Genomic DNA, 19,132 nt, shown 5'->3' on the forward strand with positions numbered 1-19,132 from the left:
CATCATAGAGTAGAGTGCAGGGAGGCGGGGGAGCTGCAGAGCTGCCCAATGAGGGCTGGGGAAGGGGTGTTAGGAACACCACCATTGGGCAGGAGTTTTTGTAGGAGTGCCTATCGGCATGTCTGCAATTTTGGAGGGTGACAGCCCGGCACAGGTGAGGTAGACAGCGGCGCACACATAGGCATGTCATGGACCAGGGAACATGCCTCTGTGTCGCCTCTGCCTCCCTGTGCCAATTCGGGTCCACTTTAAGTACTCCTTCAGTGCTTTACAGTAGCAGACAAGGGTTGTACATATATGCTGTTTGGTCCCCTGCCAGAGCCAGTATCTATAGTGGCAGTGCAGGTCACAGGAACACCCTCATCCAACACTGGATAAATATAGACAGAAGTCACACCAAAGCTTCATTAACAGCTAATTTGCTGCCAGTGTTGCACAGGGTGGCTGGGATTATGTGCTTTTCTATGGTTTTCAGTCACAGCTAACCTACATCTTATTATTATCACATTTATATAGGGATGACACACACATTCCAATCCCATAATAGGATTATAAATAGAAAGCAAGAGCTGGATAAAACATTGTTTCATAAAACATGATGACTGGATTGCAAGAGAAAAAAAAATATGCAATCCCTATAATCAAATGCCATTTATAATGAGACCACATCAGGTATTGATTTGCACACCTGAAATGTTTATGCATGATATAATAATACTCCCTGTGCTAACTGTCACTAACTGGCCCAAGTCAAAGCTCGGCTAAACATGCATATTTTCACTCGTGCGATTTAAAACTCTGCCTTGAATTGTACATTCTAAAAATGGGCTGCAGCAGAGGCAGACTAACTTTGTTCACATTGTAACCCTGCGTTACACAATACACTGAATACCCCTCTCAGTCGATCTCCTCTTGCCCCAAGCACTAGATTCCCCTCTCAGTCCATCTCCTCTCAGTCCATCTCCTCTCGCCCCAAGCACTAGGCTCTCCTCTCAGTCCATCTCCTCTCGCCCCAACCACTAGGCTCTCCTCTCAGTCCATCTCCTCTCGCCCCAAGCACTAGACTCCCCTCTCAGTCCATCTCCTCTCACCCCAACCACTAGATTACCCTCTCAGTCCATCTCCTCTCGCCCCAATCACTAGACTCTCTTCTCATTCCATCTCCTCTCGCCCAAGCACTAGACTCTCCTCTCAGTCCATCTCCTCTCGCCCCAAGCACTAGGCTCCCCTCTCAGTCCATCTCCTCTCGCCCCAACACTAGATTACCCTCTCAGTCCATCTCCCTCTCGCCCCAAGCACTAGACTCTCCTCTCAGTCCATCTCCTCCTCGCCCCAACCACTAGATTACCCTCTCAGTCCATCTCCTCCAGCCCCAAATACTAGACTCTCCTCTCAGTCCATCGCCTCTCCGCCCCCAAGCACTAGACTCTCCTCTCAGTCCATCTCCTCTCACCCCAACACTCGATTACCTCTCAGTCCATCTCCTCTCGCCCCAATCACTAGACTCTCTTCTCAGTCCATCTCCTCTCGCCCCAAGCACTAGACTCTCCTCTCAGTCCACTCCTCTCCCCCCAAGCACTAGGCTCCCCTCTCAGTCCATCTCCTCTCGCCCCAACCACTAGATTACCCTCTCAGTCCATCTCCTCTCGCCCCAAGCACTAGACTCTCCTCTCAGTCCATCTCCTCTCGCCCCACCCGATTACCCTCTCAGCCATCTCCTCCAGCCCAAATACTAGACTCTCCTCTCAGTCCATCGCCCTCTCGCCCCAAGCACTAGACTCTCCTCTCAGTCATCTCTCTCACCCCAACCACTAGATTACCCTCTCAGTCCATCTCCTCCAGCCCCAAATACTAGACTCCCCTCTCAGTCCATCTCCTCTCGCCCCAAGCACTAGACTCCCCTCTCAGTCCATCTCCTCTCGCTCCAAGCACTAGACTCTCCTCTCAGTCCATCTCCTCTCACCTCAACCACTAGATTACCCTCTCAGTCCATCTCCTCTCGCCCCAAGCACTAGACTCTCCTCTCAGTCCATCTCCTCTCACCACAACCACTAGATTACCCTCTCAGTCCATCTCCTCCAGCCCCAAATACTAGACTCCCCTCTCAGTCCATCTCCTCTCGCCCCAAGCATTAGACTCCCCTCTCAGTCCATCTCCTCCCTCCCCAAGCACTAGACTCCCCTCTCAGTCCATCTCCTCTCGCCCCAACCACTAGACTCTCCTCTCAGTCCATCTCCTCTCGTCCCAAGCACTAGAATCTCCTCTCAGTCCGTCTCCTCTCGCCCCAACCACTAGACTCTCCTCTCAGTCCATCTCCTCTCGTCCCAAGCACTAGAATCTCCTCTCAGTCCGTCTCCTCTCGCCCCAACCACTAGACTCTCCTCTCAGTCCATCTCCTCTCGTCCCAAGCACTAGAATCTCCTCTCAGTCCGTCTCCTCTCGCTCCAACCACTAGACTCTCCTCTCAGTCCATCTCCTCTCGTCCCAAGCACTAGAATCTCCTCTCAGTCCGTCTCCTCTCGCCCCAACCACTAGACTTTCCTCTCAGTCCATCTCCACTCACCCTAAGCACTAGACTCCCCTCTCAGTCCAACTCCTCCCAACCCAAGCACTAGACTCTTCTCTCACCCCAACCACTAGGCTCTCCGCTCAGTCCATCTCCTCTCACCCCAACCACTAGGCTCTCCTCTGTCTATCTCCTCTCACCCCAACCACTAGGCTCTCCTCTCAGTCCATCTCCTCTCATCCCAAGCACTAGACTCTCCTCTCAGTCCATCTCCTCTCACCCCAACCACGAGGCTCTCCTCTCAGTCCATCTCCTCTCACCCCAACCACTAGGCTCTCCTCTGTCTATCTCCTCTCACCCCAACCACTAGGCTCTCCTCTCAGTCCATCTCCTCTCATCCCAAGCACTAGACTCTCCTCTCAGTCCATCTCCTCCAGCCCCAACCATTAGGCTCTCCTCTGTCCATCTCCTCTCACCCCAACCACTAGGCTCTCCTCTGTCTATCTCCTCTCACCCCAACCACTAGGCTCTCCTCTCAGTCCATCTCCTCTCATCCCAAGCACTAGACTCTCCTCTCAGTCCATCTCCTCCAGCCCCAACCATTAGGCTCTCCTCTGTCCATCTCCTCCCACCTCAAGCACTAGGCTCTCCTCTCAATACATCTCCTCTCTCCCCAAGCACCAGACGCATACATGCAAAAATGGCACCAGAAAATTAGCGCAGGGTAAAGCCGAAAAATGGCCCAGCGGCATTAATTACTATTACCCCTCCAGACCGCCATGGACTCGGGAAAGACATTATTTGGCTGTCAGCACTGGTACTAAGCACTAATAAGAGCCTGGCCAATGCAGGAGAGCAGCTGACAGCGGGTGAATGCACTGCCTTCAGCTGCTCATATGATGCTTCAATTGCATCCCACTTTGCTTTCCAAGTCACGTCACATCACTACCACGCTTCCTCCTTCAACCCGGGGATGCAATTGAAGTGCATGAAAGCAGACGGCAGCATGGGCAAGTTTACACTCCCTTATCTGCCCCCTCAGGTGCTCTAATTAACGTTTTGAATCCAAGTGATTTCGAGTAGGATTCAATTCGAACCTCATCCCTGTGTGTCATTACAAAAGCTAAAGGAGGAGCTGTCAGGAAATGAGATGACTAGATAGCTCATATTAGTTGCCTCTGTGATACTAAGACAAGCTTCTAGAGCAGGGCTGGGAAAACTTTTCCCGGCCCAGGGCACATATTGCGGACCATGGGCCTCATTCCTTAAAGGAGAACTGTAGAGAGAGGTGTATGGAGGCTGCCATATTTCTATTTAAGCAATACCAGTTACCTGGCTATCCTGCGTCTAATACTTTCAGCCATAGACCCTGAACAAGCATGCAGCAGATCAGGTTTTTCTGACAATTTTGACAGATATGACCAGATTAGCTGCACGCTTGTTTCTGGTGTGATTCAGACACTTCTTCAGCCAAATAGATCAGCAGGGATGCCAGGCAACTGGTGTTGCTTAAAAGGAAATATGGCAGCCTCCATATACCTCTCACTACAGTTCTCCTTTAAATTCTCCCCTCCTTCCCTGCACACTGGGATGTCCTAACAGCGAGTCATGTGATGCCCTGTTGCCATGGGGGCTATGCTGGACTCGGAGGTGGTGGGTTTTAAGTTCCTTGCTTGCCACCCGCTCGCGACTCCGCAGGGAGGGAGGGAGGGGGAAGGAAGAGAAACTAGCCACCCATCGGTGGGCTGGGTGTACAGCGTACGCGGGCTGTATTTTGCCCGGTGCTGTTGTAGAGGATAGAAGTGCCTGGCATGCTGTGGTCTGTGAGGTCGTAAAGAGTCAGACATGACATAAAGGGAATCTGGAGTGAAAATAAACTTATGAGATAATGAACTGCATATGTAGTACAGCTAAGAAATAGAACATTAGTAGCAAAGAACAACGTCTCATATCGTCCATTCATTCTACATGCAGTACAGTAAGAATTAAGAAACTTCACTTGTTATCTATGCAAAAGAGCTGCTCTGAGCTCACCGACCCAATTTGGGTCAAACACTGTCCTGTTTTTTGGAGCACCTACACATCAAAGAAACAGAGAGGCAGCTTTAGATAAGGTTTTACTGCTGGGGGAGTTCAAAGGGCCATTATCTCTGCTCTTTTTCCTAACTTAAAATACAGAGTGGGGTTTGTACTTGTAAATATGATAGAATGATGCAATGTTATAAAAATCCCTAAATAACTTAAAAATGACTTTTCTTTGCTACTAATGTTCTATGAATTATCCATACTACACATACAATTCATCAGAAGTTGTTTTTTCACTTCAGTGTCACTTTAATAACAAGCCATGTAAAAATACTATATGTTTAAAAACGTTATTTTCCAGCGTATTATACATCAATACATACATAGAGCCTCCTCCAATATTAGCTGACGGATTTCCTTGAGAAAATGTGACTCGCAGCCAACACAAGCAGAGATAGCTCAAGGTTAGTTTTATAGCATGAAACTTCCTGCTCAATGGATCGTCAGAAGAAACAAATTCATTAAAATGGAATTAATATATCCGGCTCAGAGCTGCTACTCAGAAGCTTAGCTCCACTCCATCAATCCGTACAGCAATCTTACAGGAAGATTTATTTTTATGGCTTGTGTACAAGTCTGCTGAGCCAATCTGTGAGAGGGAAAGAGCAAAGTAACCATGGGGTAGCCACAAAGGCAGCAGGCAATCTCCATGCTGATTAAAGGGGAACTGAAGAGGTATACGGAAGCTGCCATATTTATTTCCTTTTAATCAATACCAGTTGCCTGGCAGCCCTGCTGGTCTATTTCTCTGCAGTAGTATCTGAATAACACCAGAAACAAGCATGCAGCTAGTCTTGTCAGATCTGACTTTAAAGTCTGAAACACCTGATCTGCTGCATGCTTGTTCAGGGGCTGTGGCTAATAGTATTAGAGGCAGAGGATCAGCAGGGCTACCAGGCAACTGGTATTGCTTAAAAGGAAACAAACAAGGCAGCCTCCATATACCTCTCTCTTCAGTTGTCCTTTTAAGGCCTTGGTCCGCTTCGATCCTGGAAAATCCGAATGACCACTATTGCTACAAACAAACCTTAAAGGATACCAAAGTGCTAAATGAATTCTGTAATGTAATGTGTAGGTGTGGTTGGGGGGGGGGAGGTGCGCATAACCTTACCGCACCTCCCGTGGCCTGGCGTCTGTGTCAGTTTAGAAGTAAAGCTGCCCCTTACAAAGTCCTGGTCGGCGCAGTATGTTGGTGAGAGTACACGCACTCTCCAGCGGGAAGACATAGCTGGCACGCGGGGTCGCCAGGCACCCAAGCATAATGTGTGTGTACAATGTCTAGGTCAGAGGGCACACGCGCCAGCTACATCTTCTTATGGGAGAGTGCGCGTACTGCCGCTGACATACTGCGCCTACGCCGACCAGGACTTTGTTTTGATGTAAAGCTGCCCGTTCCAGAGACAGCCACCGGGTCACGGGAGGTGCAGTAAGTTTAGGAGCCTACGCACCTCCTTCCCCCCTCCTTTTCTATGATGTCACTTACAGTAGGCAGTAAAAAGCTGACAGATCTGAATTGGTCAAATAACTACAAAAAAAGGGGGGGGGGGTGACAACAGTGGGGCGAGAGAACCAAGAGGGCTTTATGGGATTCTCTTCATAGGTGCTTTTTATCAGTTTGCTTTAATTCAGTAACCAGGAGTAGCCAACAGTGTTGCAGACCAGTGTTTCTCCACAGTTTATTGCTGTGCACCCCTTGTGAAGGCCTATGCTCACCAATGACTTCATGATATGGTAAAGATTATCACTGACACGGACACATTTAGTACTCTCGCATGGTAATGGTTTCTCAGAGCTCGTTCACACTAGGGGAGTTTGATAATTTTTAAGCGCTGGCGATTTTCAAAACTCGCGCTGAAAGCACTTGTGCCATGATTCCCTATGAGAGAGTTCACATCTGAGCGGTTCATTTCCCATCCGCTCAGAGAAGCGCTGCATGGGCCATTTTTCAGGCAATTCCACCTCAATGGACGGTATAGGAAAACGCAAAACACTTACAAAATCACTTTGTGCAGCGATTGCATTTTTAAGGATAAATACATTGTATTTATTCTTTTCCAGATCAAATAGCTCACTTCCTGACTGATGTCAGGACGTGAAAAAAAAACCACAATTGCGCTGCAAAAGCGCTTAAAGAAAACATGTAACTAAAAAAGTTCCCCTGGGGGGTACTCACCTCGGGTGGGGGAAGCCTCCGGATCCAATCGAGGCTTCCGCCGCCCTGTGTCCCACAGTGGTCTCGCTGTGCCCCTCCGAACAGCAGGGATGTAAATATTTACCTACCCAGCGCAGTCGCAGTATCGGCTCTCCGCTCGGAGATAGGCGGAAATAGATTATCGCTGTCGGTCTGCTCTACTGCGCAAGTCTCCTGCGCATGCATAGTAGAGCGGACCCGACAGAGATCGGCTATTTCCGCCTATCTCCATGGTGAGAGCCGCAACAGCGCCCCCGCTGGAGCCAGGGAAGGTAAATAAATCAGCGCTCATCAGGGGAGGATTCCGGGACGCTTCAGGGGAGCCAGCGCTGGATTGCCTGCAGCTACAGGGATGGGGAAGCCTCATTGGGACCCTGAGGCTTCCGCCTCCCGAAGTAACCCCCCAGGGGATATTTTTTTTTTTGTTACAGAGTCTCTTTAAGAAAACCGTCCAACGCAGAGAAATCGACTAAAAAAACTGCTTCAAAAACCGGCCAATGCAGACGGACATGCGGACGGAACGCAAGGTGAACAAAGCTTAAGACAATATGTGAGATTTTACCATTGCATTTAGATAGCTAAAATACTAATTTAGTAGTGGTGTTTATATAGGGTTTATTATTATTTTTGAAAACTGTAAATTTGCTCTGATTAAATACATTAAGCCCAATTGCCCCCTGGACCCACCTGAAATACCCACTAGGGTACACGTATCACATGATGAGAACCTAGGTTGGAGACAAAGTAATGCATAAGGACCATTGCAGTGGAAATATCGCATGCTGCTGGCTCTACAGTCAATCATGTAACTGCAGTAGAATAAATATAATCCCCATAAAAAAAAACTGTATAAAGAAAATGCCTCTTTCTCTTGGATTATTATGCAGTTATATAATGCCAACAGTTTCTGCACTGTTTTACTGATACACCAAACAATATTTATCCACTTTTCTAAACATGGCGGAAGCCGATTAACCTACCAGTGTCTGACAGCAACTCATCTGCGGCAGGGCGGCCAATAGGCACAAGCCATCCCGATTTTCACTAGGGCACTTCCATCCCACAAGTCAAAACAGTATAAGGGCCCATTTACACTAGAGCGTTTTGCTGGCAATTTCAGCAAACCGCTCAAACGCTAGCATTTTTTAAAGCGCTAGTGCAATAATACCCTATGAGCCTGTCCTTACTTGGGCGATTTGCGTTAATCGGTGGCGATTAATGCAAATCATTTTCATGCAATTGCGTTTAGTGCTATAGAAGCACTAAACACTAACAAATCGCAAAGGATGAATGACGATTTTTTTTGCGTTAATCGCCTGAGCAAAAGTGCTAGCATTTTGCAAGTGTGAATGGGGCCTAAAGGGCTGGTTCACACTGCAAGAGCAGGTTTGTGATTTAAAAGAGACACTGGAACATCAAAAATATCCCCTGGGAGGTACTCACCTCGGGTGGGGGAAGCCTCGGGATCCTAATGAAGCTTCCCACGCTGTCCTCTTTCCCACGGGGGTCTCGCTGCAGCCCTCCGAACAGCCGGCGACAGACCCGACTGTCAATTCAATATTTACCTTTGCTGGCTCCAGCGGGGGCGCTGTGGCTGCTTTTGGCTCTGAAGTAGACGGAAATACCCGATCTCAGTCGGGTCCGCTCTACTGCGCAGGCGCCGGAGACTTGCGCCTGCGCAGTAGAGAAGACCCGACAGCGATTGGGTATTTCCGCCTACTTCGGAGCCGACAGCCGTCAGAGCGCCTGCGCAGGAGCCGGGAAGGTAAATAGATGTCACCGCTGTACGGAGGGCTGCAGCGATACCCCCGAGGGACGGAGGACGGCGTGGGAAGCCTCATTGGGACTCTGAGACTTCCCCCACCCGAGGTGAGTACCCCCCAGGCGACGTCTTGACATTACAGATTCTCTTTAAAAGCTTGCTAATGCAATGCTGTGTGTGTTCTCTCACTAGAGCGATGTGAATTTATAAAAATCCCCCATTGCGTTAGCAAAAGCTTTTCAAAACACTAGCGCTGAAAAAGCTCTTGCAGTGTGAACCAGCCCTAAGAGTATCTCTTGTGCCTGTCAGTAACCCTGCTGAGTGATGAGGATATGAAAAATTATTTTTGTTCAAGCAAGTATAAGGAGGAGTTTATTCTGTTATGTGGGATGGATAAGGGCAGAAGAATGAGAAAAACTGTTATTTAAAGGGCAACTGGAATAGAGAGGTGGAGGCTGCCATATTTACTTTTAAGCAATACCAGTTGCCTGGCTATCCTGCTGATCCTCTGCCTCTAATACTTTTAGCCATAGCCCCTGAACAAGCATGCAGCAGATCAGGCGTTTGACATTGTCAGATCTGAGAAGATTAGCTGCATGCTTGTTTCTGGTGTGATTCAGACACTATTGCAAATAGATTAGCAGGACAGCCGGGCAACTGGTATTGTTAAAAAGATAAACATGGCAGCCACCATATCACTCTCACTTCAGTTCCCCCTAAAGTGAACCTGAGGTGAGAGTGACATGGAGGCTGCAATATTTGTTTCCTTTTAAATAATACCAGTTGCCTGGCAGCCCTGTTGATCTATTTAGCTGCAGTAGTGTCTGAATTACAACAGAAACAAGCATGCAGCTAATATTGTCAGAAACACCTGATCTGCTGCATGCTTGTTCAGGGCTGAAAGTATTAGAGGCAGAGGATCAGCAAGACAGCCAGGCAACTGGCATTGCTTAAAATGAAATAAATCTGGAAATATGGCAGCCTCAATATAACTCTAACCTCGGGTTCACTTAAAGAATATATATGAATATATATTACCATTGCTAAAGAAAACTGTGAAAATGTGCCTTGTTCTTTAAAACACAACAAAAAATATATACACCCTTCATCTTGTCAAAAGACAGACATTTTGTTCTCTTTTTTGGGGGGGCTGAGGGAGTGGCACAGAGATGTGACATCATGCAGTGGGCGGGGAGAATAAACCTATCAGCTGTGGCCATGTGGCAGTTGTTAGTCAGGGCTGCTGTACACTAGCCAGATTATCGGCAGAGCCTGTCATTTTCGGACACTTGTGTCCAGTATACTGATAATAAATAGGAGGTTATAGAAGTATTTTTCAGCCAAGCAGTAGTTTTATTTTTTTGATTGCAGGGAACAGATTAAAAATTCAGTAGGTCAAGATTTGCCTGTATAGGAACTGAATAAACATAAAAAAACTGCAGCTATGGACCAGAGAGTCTGAACTGGATTTTTAAAATGTAAAACCAAAATACGACTAAGACGCCAAGAAAGTCATATTAAGTCGCGTACACACGCCGTACTTTAGCAAACGACAGGTCCGTTAGACCCTCCCACGGGGCGGTCTTTCTGCCGACAGTTGCAGGTGAGTACAGGCTGACGGCAGACTGATAAGACTGTTCTTGACTGATCTGCTCAGAATTACAGATAAGTTATCTCAGCAGTTTATTTTTTGCTTTCAGTTTGCTTTAATACTTTCACAATTAAATTTAATTGGACTAGTCATTTAACCTATTAGCAGCTCTGCATGTATTATCTTGAGACAGATAATGTGTGCCACTGTGTCTTCTAATGGCATATGCCATCTAGCTGCCTATTGCAGCTGTGCAGAGCGGCACCGGGAGCTTCTTTATATTGACCTGTTCCAGGCAGCTGGATCGGCTTCTCTTCATCTCCTTGTGGCGCTGCACTCCCAGCATCCTCTTCAGAGTTCCGATCACATGGTATGACACGTGATCATAACCCAGTAGTGAATGAGGGGTGATGGAAGGGACTCTTCCTTCACCCTTCTACCACTCGGCGGCACTGCACCACTGACACCATGCCCTGGGTTATGATCACGTCATGTGAGGATGTCGGCATTGCAGCGCCTCCGGCGCAGAGAAAACTCCGTTCAGCCGCCTGGAATAGGTTAATATGAAAGTTCCCTGAGCCACTCTGCCAGGCTGGGGAAGGCACACAAAAAAAAAAAAAAGCCCTGCAGCCACAGATAGCTTTACTTTGGGAGGCTGCTAATGGGTTGATAAGAACACCACTTTGGAAAGTTAAAACCATTTCCCCATGTGCCCACTGCAGTGCCTTTTAATAGTATACATAAAAATCCTACACCCAGTTTCCTCAATAAGTAGATCAGGCAGTTACTGCCTGCCTGCATGCATCCCCAGCTGACTATAGTGCCTGTATACAGGAGCAGGAAGGGATAAGGCCAGGGCGTTGGTTGACTGACATCACTGGCTGTCATTTCAGAAGTAAAAGCCCATTTCTTAACACAGCCAATGGCCTGACCTTATTATGGAAAGTGAGTGAGTTTATATAAATCCTCTTTAATGGGCACTGCTGGAGGCAGATAGATAATCGTACTTCTGGCACCGCTATACTCTTTACCTTTGTACTTTATATTTCATCTGCAGAACTTTCTCCAAACATCAAGAAGCACTTAGGGCCCGTTCACACTTAAAACCGCAGAACGCCGGCGATTACCGCCGGCGTTCTGCGGGAGTGATTTTCCCGCGATCAGCGCGGAAAAATCACTGGACACTGCGGCGGGTTTGGAGCGATCGCGATTAGCATGCTATGCACGCTAATCACAATCGCAAAACGCGGAACGCTCGTCGCCGGCAAATCGCTGCATGCAGCGCGGTTGCGGTTATCGCTAACCGCAACCGCGGCAGTGAGAACACTGCCACTCGCTACATTGTGTAGCGGTTCTTGCAGAACCGCTAGCGGTTTGCCGTGAGCGGGAATCGTGCGATTCCCGCTCAGGTGTGAATGGGCCCTTAAACCTCTTAACCACGTCACCCCAAAGGGGTATTTATCCTAACAGACGAGCGATTTTCACCTCTCCGTGCTCATCCCTTTCATTTGCCAATAGCTTAATCACAATGAAATTATCTATATCTTCGTTTTTTTTCCCACCACCAATTAGGCTTTTTGGGGTTGATATTAGTTTTCAGTAATTAGTTTAATTTCTATGCATTTTAAAGGGAAAAACAAGGAAAAGATGAAAAAACACACTATTTCTCCCCCTATAGTTTTAATATATACACTGCTACTGTACATAAAACCCAAACATTGTATCTGCCTATTTGTCCTGGTTATCACAAGATTTTAATTATGTCCCTAGTACAAAGTATGGTAACAATATACAGTCCTGGCCAAAAGTTTTGAGACTGTCAAAAATATGATTTTTTTTCCACAAAGTTTGCTGCTAAACTGCTTTTAGATCCTTGTTTCAGTTGTTTATGTGATGTACTGAAATGTAATTATAAGCACTTCATATGTTTCAAAGGCTTTCATTGATCATTACCGTATATTCCGGCGTATAAGACGACCCCCCCCCCAACTTTTCCAGTTAAAATATAGAGTTTGAGTTATACTCGCCGTATAAGACTACCCCTCTTCCAACGCACACCAAATTAAAATAAAAAAAATCATGTACTGCTGCTGTGTATGAACAGATACTGGTGCTGTACTGTATGTGTTACCCAGTATATAACAGTATATAGTCAATTGACTTGTTGCATTGGTCAACTCTCCTTAAGTAGACTGGTCAGCTCTCCTTGTCTACCTGTTTATCAGAGCGGTATGGAAGAATAGATTGCGCTCCCTCAGCAGGGAGATCTGAGAAGCGGTAACATCCCGCATCAATGACACCCGGCGTATAAGACAACCCCCAACTTTTCAGAAGATTTTCAAGGGTTAAAAAGTAGTCTTATACGCAGGAATATACAGTACATGAGATTTATGCAGTCAGTATTTTCAGTGTTGGCCCTTCTTTCAGGACCTATGCAATTCGACTGGGCATGCTCTCATGGGCCAAATCCTGACTGAAAGCAACCCATTCTTTCATAATCACTTTTTTTAGTTTCTCAGAATTATTTGTTTTTTGTTTGTCCACCCGCCTCTTGAGGAATGACCACAAGTTCTCAATGGGATTAAGATCTGGGGAGTTTCCAGGCCATGGACGCAAAATTTCAACGTTGGTCCCCGAGTCACTTAGTTATCACTTTTGCCTTATGACCCGGTGCTCCATCGTGCTAGAAAATGCATTGTTCTTCACCTGTTGGATTGTTGGAAGAAGTTGCTGTTGGAGGGTGTTTTGGTACCATTCTTTATTCATGGCTGTGTTTTTTATCAAAATTGTGAGTGAGCCCACTCCCTTGGATAAGAAGCAACCCCACACATGAATGGTCTCAGGATGCTTTATTGTTGGCATGACACAGGACTGATGGTAGCGCTCACCTTTTCTTCTCTTGACAAGCCTTTTTCCAGATGCCCTAAACAATCGGAAAGGGGCTTCATCGGAGAATGACTTTGCCCCAGTCATCAGCAGTCCATTCACCATACTTTCTGCAGAATATCAATCTGTCCCTGATGTTTTTTTGGAAGAGAAGTGGCTTCTTTGCTGCCTTACTTGACACCAGGCCATCTTCCAAAAGTCTTTGCCTCACTGTGTGTGCAGATGCGCTCACACCTGCCTGCTGCCATTCCTGAGCAACCTCTGCACTGGTTGCACTCCGATCCCGCAGCTGAATCCTCTTTAGGAGACGATCCTGGCGCTTGTTGGACTTTCTTGGACGCCCTGAAGCCTTCTTAACAAGATTTGAACCTCTTTCCTTGAAGTTCTTGATGATCCTATAAATTGTTGATTTAGGGTGCATTCCTAGTAACAACAATATCCTTGCCTGTGAAGCCATTTTTATGCAACGCAATGATGGCTGCATGTGTTTCTTTGCTGGTCACCATAGTTAACAATGGAAGATCAATGATTTCAAGCATCACCCTCCTTTTAACATGTCAAGTCTGCCATTCTAACCCAATCAGCCTGACATAATGATCTCCAGCCTTGTGCTCGTCAACATTCTCACCTAAGTTAAAGGGAACCAGAGACGAAGAACCCTCATGTATTTTACCATCTATATCAGTGGGAACATTAGAGAAAACACCTACCCTGCTATTTACTGTTCAGATTGCATCTCATCACCCCTGATAAAATCCCCGACTGAGTATTCAGTCTAGCTTTGTTCAGGAATCTTTATAGCGGAGTCTGTATTCAGTGCTGTCTTTTCATGCCCAAGCCTGCCCCCTTGTGGCTCTGCTCAGGAATCATTATTGCTGAGTCATTATAGCAAAGCCAGACTGAATGCTCAGTCGGGGATTTTATCTGGGCTGATAAGAAGCAATCTGAACAGTAAATAATGAAACAGAGAGCAGGGTATGTGTTTTCTCTAATGTTCCCACTGATCTATACGGCAAAATACACAAGAGTGCTTCGTCTGGTTCATTTTAACAAGACGATTACTAAAATGATTTCAGCAGGTCCTTTAATGACAGCAATAAAATGCAGTGGAAAGGTTTTTTTGGAATTCAGTTATTTTTCATGGCACAGAAGGACTATGCAATTGATCTGAACACTCTTCATAACAGTCTGGAGTATATGCAAATTGCCATTATAAATACTTAAGCACCAACTTTTCTAATTTCCAATATGTTGGACAGTCTCAAATCTTTTGGCCAGGACTGTATTATTTGAAAGTAAAGGCATTTTTTTGGGGTGTTTTTTTTTTCTCCTACTGATCTGACGTGCATGCGCACGGGAACGCACTTGCACAGCGGCAGCGTTAAGAGGCTTTAGCAGGACGTTTTAATAGGCCTGCTTGTCATTAAGCATTTAAAAATGCATGAGTGGCAGCTCCAGAGACAAGAGAATGGATGGCTGTAAGCTCTTCGGACAACAGAATTGAGACAGGCCGAGTAATCTCTCCAATTAGTAGGAGGACTTCACAATTTTATTTAGATTTTTTTTTCTTTTATTCTCCCACAAACATAAAAAAGGAAAAAAAATGTGTACAAAAAGATACACGTCTGCTCGAGGTATTTCATCTTGTTTTAATTTATAACTGTTTGAAATCCAGTGACACTGACACACGTACATACAGCTACCACGGCCCGCCCCCTGCCCGTGCAGCAAGAGGGGGCGTGGCTCATTTGACCTGTCATTTGTAAAATACAGTACTAATAAAGTGGATTGCTACCTGCATGCATCCACAGCTGACACTACAGTGATTTCCATACTGTAACTCAAACAGTACTGCCATAAAAAGAAAAATATATTTATATATAGTCAAAAGTCATTATCCTTTGAACCTATCCTGAGAGGCCTAGTGGTTTGGCCAGATAGTTAATGCTTTTCTCGAAGATGCTACAGGCATACGATCGTTGCTAGAACTCCTCAGTTATATAAATATGGAAGAATTTCATTTTTGTACAGTTCACTACATTTCTGGCTACCCGTTAGCGTCCTACGGAAAGATAAGGAGCGTGTGTGGGGGAGGCGGAATCAGGCGTTCCGGTGGCACGCAGTGGAATGAGTCATGGTGGGGTCATCGGAATGTCCTAATAGGTGGGCGTCAGTCTTCCTCGGTGCCGCTACCTGAGCGGTCCTAGGAAGAGTAAAAGAAAAGATTAGTATAAAGAACATAATACAAATGAAGTGGGGGGGGGCAGCATTGCTTGACATTCTATTAGTATAGCGAAAACTACATAACTTGTATGTGCAGTGAGATGCTGAACATTCCAGCTTGCAGGCAAATTTTACTCAAATTTTATTGAAACTTCAACATATACAATCCAGCTTACATAAATCAAAGACACGTTCCAAATATCAAATACAGTATCATACACGGCAGCATGACCAAGTGTCAAAGGGGACATAAACATGATAAGTACAACGTCACGTGCAGATATCAACTACTTCAACATAGTCCCAAAAGGGGCTCCCACTCTACCCCGCAAAAAAACAAAAAGAAAATTGGGACCAAGACACAGGCCAACCTCTAGGTCTAGTGGCCACCTCCCTTATACAGTTCATTAATGCTCATTGGTGCCCAATGGCCTTCTCCCCCTATACAGTTCCCAGGCATGTAGTGGCTACCCCTATACTGTTTCCTCATGTCTAATGCCCCCCCCCCCCTCCGTGACCTACCATATACAGTTCCCTGGTGTGTAGTGGCCCTCCCTTCCTCCCCTATACAGTTCCCAGGTGTATAGTGGCTCCTTTCCCTTCACCATGTGTCTTCATAGTTTCAGCGCTTAGCCATATAAGCTTAGTGCTCAGGAGCTCGTGGGCCAAATATAATGCTGAGTGAGGAAACCCCTTGCAGGCCAAAATTTGATGGCACTGTGGGCAACAGTTTAAAAATTGTATGGTCTAGAGACGTGGGTATCCCCATTTCTAAAAGTCATCCACTCCTTCAATTTACCAATAAAACAAATATTTATCCTGCAGGGTATAGGCAGCTTTTCTGTTAATATAATTTGATCTAGACGCAGTACAAGCAGATGCAGTGGAAGAGTGTCGTCCTTCCAATTCAAGGCCACCGGCCATTGGGTTGTGCCCACTATCGTAAAAATCATCTGGTGAAAACACTAGGGACATGAAAACACTAAGGACCTGGTGAGGTGAGCGCAAAGCAGAGCCAGGCCCTTTGCAAGGGCGATATTGACCAGGAAGATTTGATTGAGAAGGCTTTCCCCCGTTTACGTGCCTCAGGGCAAACCCAAGAATCAGAAACCGTTGGATAAAGTCTGTGAAGTCGCTCTGCGGTGTTGTACCACCTAGTGAGTAATTTAAAGGACATTTCGGTGACATTCTGGGATTTTGAGCTATTTGCAATATTGCTGCACAACTTCTCCCATTGTTTACCTGTAAAAGTAGTCTGCAGGTCAGATTCTCAGTGCGAGCGATACTTATGGTGGCCACTAATGATCCAATCTTTTTCATCCAATCTTACCAAATCTATGTAGTAGAAAGGTAAATTGAGTGAATATACTGAATGGATACTTCAGGCAGTTACCTTATATTACATAGAAATGGTAAGATTGGATGAAAAAGATTGGATCATTAGTGGCCACCTTTAGGGGTATGGAAGCAATGGTTTTCAAGAAGGATGCTATAAATTGTGGGGATGCTATGACACTACAGTAGACACCAGGGAACTGTATAGGGGAGGGGTCGGGGAGCCACTAGACACCAGGGCAATGTATAGGTGAGGGATGGGGCCACTATAAACAGGGTACTTTAGAAGGGAGGGAGGTTGGCCCACGACTAGGTCCAAGTGTTCAACTTCTGTCCACTTTGTATTTGAGTTGCATATCCTTGCTTTAACTGAGGTCATTCGGCTTTACCCATTAGTTAGCTAGGCACACCATCGGCTTGCTGGCTTTATTATGTATGTGTAAACAGAACAGCTGATTGTAGAAAGCAGTTGCCCTCTATGTAGATAATAAAGAGTGATTCAGCATTCCAAATTACAGTCAAAAGCCCCCCCTCTGCACAGATTTGTCACACCTAAGAAAATGTTTAAGAAAATACAAATACAAAACCTGACATGGTTACTTTCACTTCCCCCTGAAGTCTTCTTATATGATTTTGTGATGACAAACAGAAGAGAAGATAAGCTTCTGTTCGCTATGTTAAAGGAAGACACTTCTGGATGGAGCTGCACTGATTGTAAGCAGCAGCACGTTTTGTTCTCACACATGTACAGCTCCCTCTGCCATTTTGTGAGGTTATATTATACCCCTCTTCAGTCAAACTGGAAAGTGGTGAGAAATGGCGCTTTGTGAATGTAACTCATGTATGAGGCGCAACTATCTGGAAGCACTCATTGCAGCCATAGGGGGCCCTGCAGTGTGCCACTCCAAACTACTGACCTTCCTTCCCTCCGCTACAAGAGTCCAGATTAGAAAAAAATGACACGTTTTAGTTGCTACACTTGCTATGGGTATGAAGATCATGCCCCCAAGGCTGTGGGGTCACCAAGGGAGGGGCGGGGACATTGGGGGACCAAATAAAAGTTTTGCTAGGGCAAATTATTCGTAGTCATGCCCCTGGGTCGCTTCTTGACATCTTTTAGATCAGGGCTGAGCAAACTATGGCCTGGGGGGCGTAGCTGGCCTTTAAAGGAATACTTAAGTCTGCTAAAAAAAAATATGACTTTTACTCACCCGGGGCTCCCCTCAGCCCCCTGCAGCTGAACGGTGCCCTCGCCGTGTCCCTCCGATGCACCTGGACTCGCCGGGCGGCCACTTCCGGTTTGGCCGTCACTGGCCGACAGGCTGGGAACGCGGCTGATTACCCGCGTTCCCGGCCGCAATAGCGCCCTCTATAATGCTATAGCGGTAGCGCCCTCTATAATGCTATAGCGGTAGCGTCCTCTATAATGCTATTGCGGCCGGGAACGCGGATAATAAGCAGTGTTCCCAGCCTGTCGGCCGGTGACGGCCAAACCGGACAGGCGCATCGGAGGGACACGGCGAGGGCACCGTTCAGCTGCAAGGGGTTGAGGGGAGCCCCGGGTGAGTAAAAGTCATTTTTTTTAGCAGACTTAAGTATTCCTTTAAGTGGTTTTCATCCCACTCGTTAGAGGGCCACGTTCCTCTCCTCCGTTCTTGCAGAGTTGCGAGCAGTGCATAATGATAGGTTTAACTCGCCCAATCGTAGCTTCCAGCGCGGATATCCATGGCCACAGTGGCATCATCTGACCTGCCGTCAGTACGTGCCAGCCTGTCACATGATGCCGCTAGAAGGTGCGATTGGGCGTGTTAAACCTATCATTATGCATGGCTCGCAACTCTGCAAGGAGGGAGGAGTGGGGCCCGCAAAAAAATTGTTTGCCACGTTCTGGACTTCTAGATTCAGCCTTGGCCTGTGTAAGGGATATTGCTGTATATGAGAACTGTTGCTCCTTTCCTTTCTCTTTTTGTTTAATGAGATGGCTCTGCAGCTGTTTGCTCATAGATGTAAATACTAATATAATGTTTGCTGGGTTTGAGTGAAACTGGTGCTGTTTGTTTATCTTTTGCTGTGGGCAAGTCTCTATATGCCTTCCTTGCTATTTGTTTATATCAACAAAAAAGGTTTCTGATACAACAAAACACAAAGTAAGGCTCCCGACCTGGCAGCATCCCCAGGAATACCTAGTATTTTGTGATTGTAAAGCAATCGCAATCAGGTTGCAAAACGCACACAGTGGAAAATAGTCATCAGTTCCTGAACTGGTGAACCTCTTCTGACATGCATTTTATAGGGAACCTGAACTGAGAGGGATATGGATGTTTCCTTTTAAACAATACCAGTTGCCTGGCAGTCCTGCTGATCTCTTTGGCTGCAGTAGTGAGTGAATCACACACCTGAAACAAGCATGAAGCCCTCGTAGTTCTAATTCATAGAATCTGGAAATGTGTGATATCACCCTAGATCTCTTATGAAGACTGATACCAACATTTTAGTGAAAATAGACTAAAACAAAACACCCCCCAGTTGTGCTGTAATTCCCTTCAACCCTCA

At 46.3% G+C, this 19,132-nt stretch overlaps 1 protein-coding gene and 1 long non-coding RNA gene across 8 annotated transcripts in view; one reads left to right on the plus strand and one right to left on the minus strand.

Annotated features, from left to right (window-relative positions):
- LOC137562716 (uncharacterized) overlaps positions 1 to 19,132 on the plus strand; it is a 258,806-nt gene that overhangs the window by 124,574 nt on the left and 115,100 nt on the right. For all 5 annotated transcript variants that reach the window (XR_011030171.1, XR_011030169.1, XR_011030173.1 and 2 more), the window contains one exon: positions 7,214 to 7,309. This is a non-coding gene — a long non-coding RNA (uncharacterized lncRNA). The remainder of the gene's footprint in view (positions 1 to 7,213; positions 7,310 to 19,132) is intronic.
- SMARCA4 (SWI/SNF related, matrix associated, actin dependent regulator of chromatin, subfamily a, member 4) overlaps positions 14,568 to 19,132 on the minus strand; it is a 105,207-nt gene continuing 100,642 nt past the window's right edge. Inside the window, exon 34 of one of the 3 annotated variants that reach the window (XM_068274323.1) lies at positions 14,568 to 15,224. In XM_068274323.1, the coding sequence (XP_068130424.1) occupies positions 15,192 to 15,224 (33 nt within the window). In that variant the 3' untranslated portion in view covers positions 14,568 to 15,191. The remainder of the gene's footprint in view (positions 15,225 to 19,132) is intronic. The other 2 variants (XM_068274321.1, XM_068274322.1) reach the window with 2 other exon arrangements.

This window comes from Hyperolius riggenbachi, chromosome 3 (assembly GCF_040937935.1).
Source record: "Hyperolius riggenbachi isolate aHypRig1 chromosome 3, aHypRig1.pri, whole genome shotgun sequence".
Lineage (NCBI taxonomy): Eukaryota > Metazoa > Chordata > Amphibia > Anura > Hyperoliidae > Hyperolius > Hyperolius riggenbachi.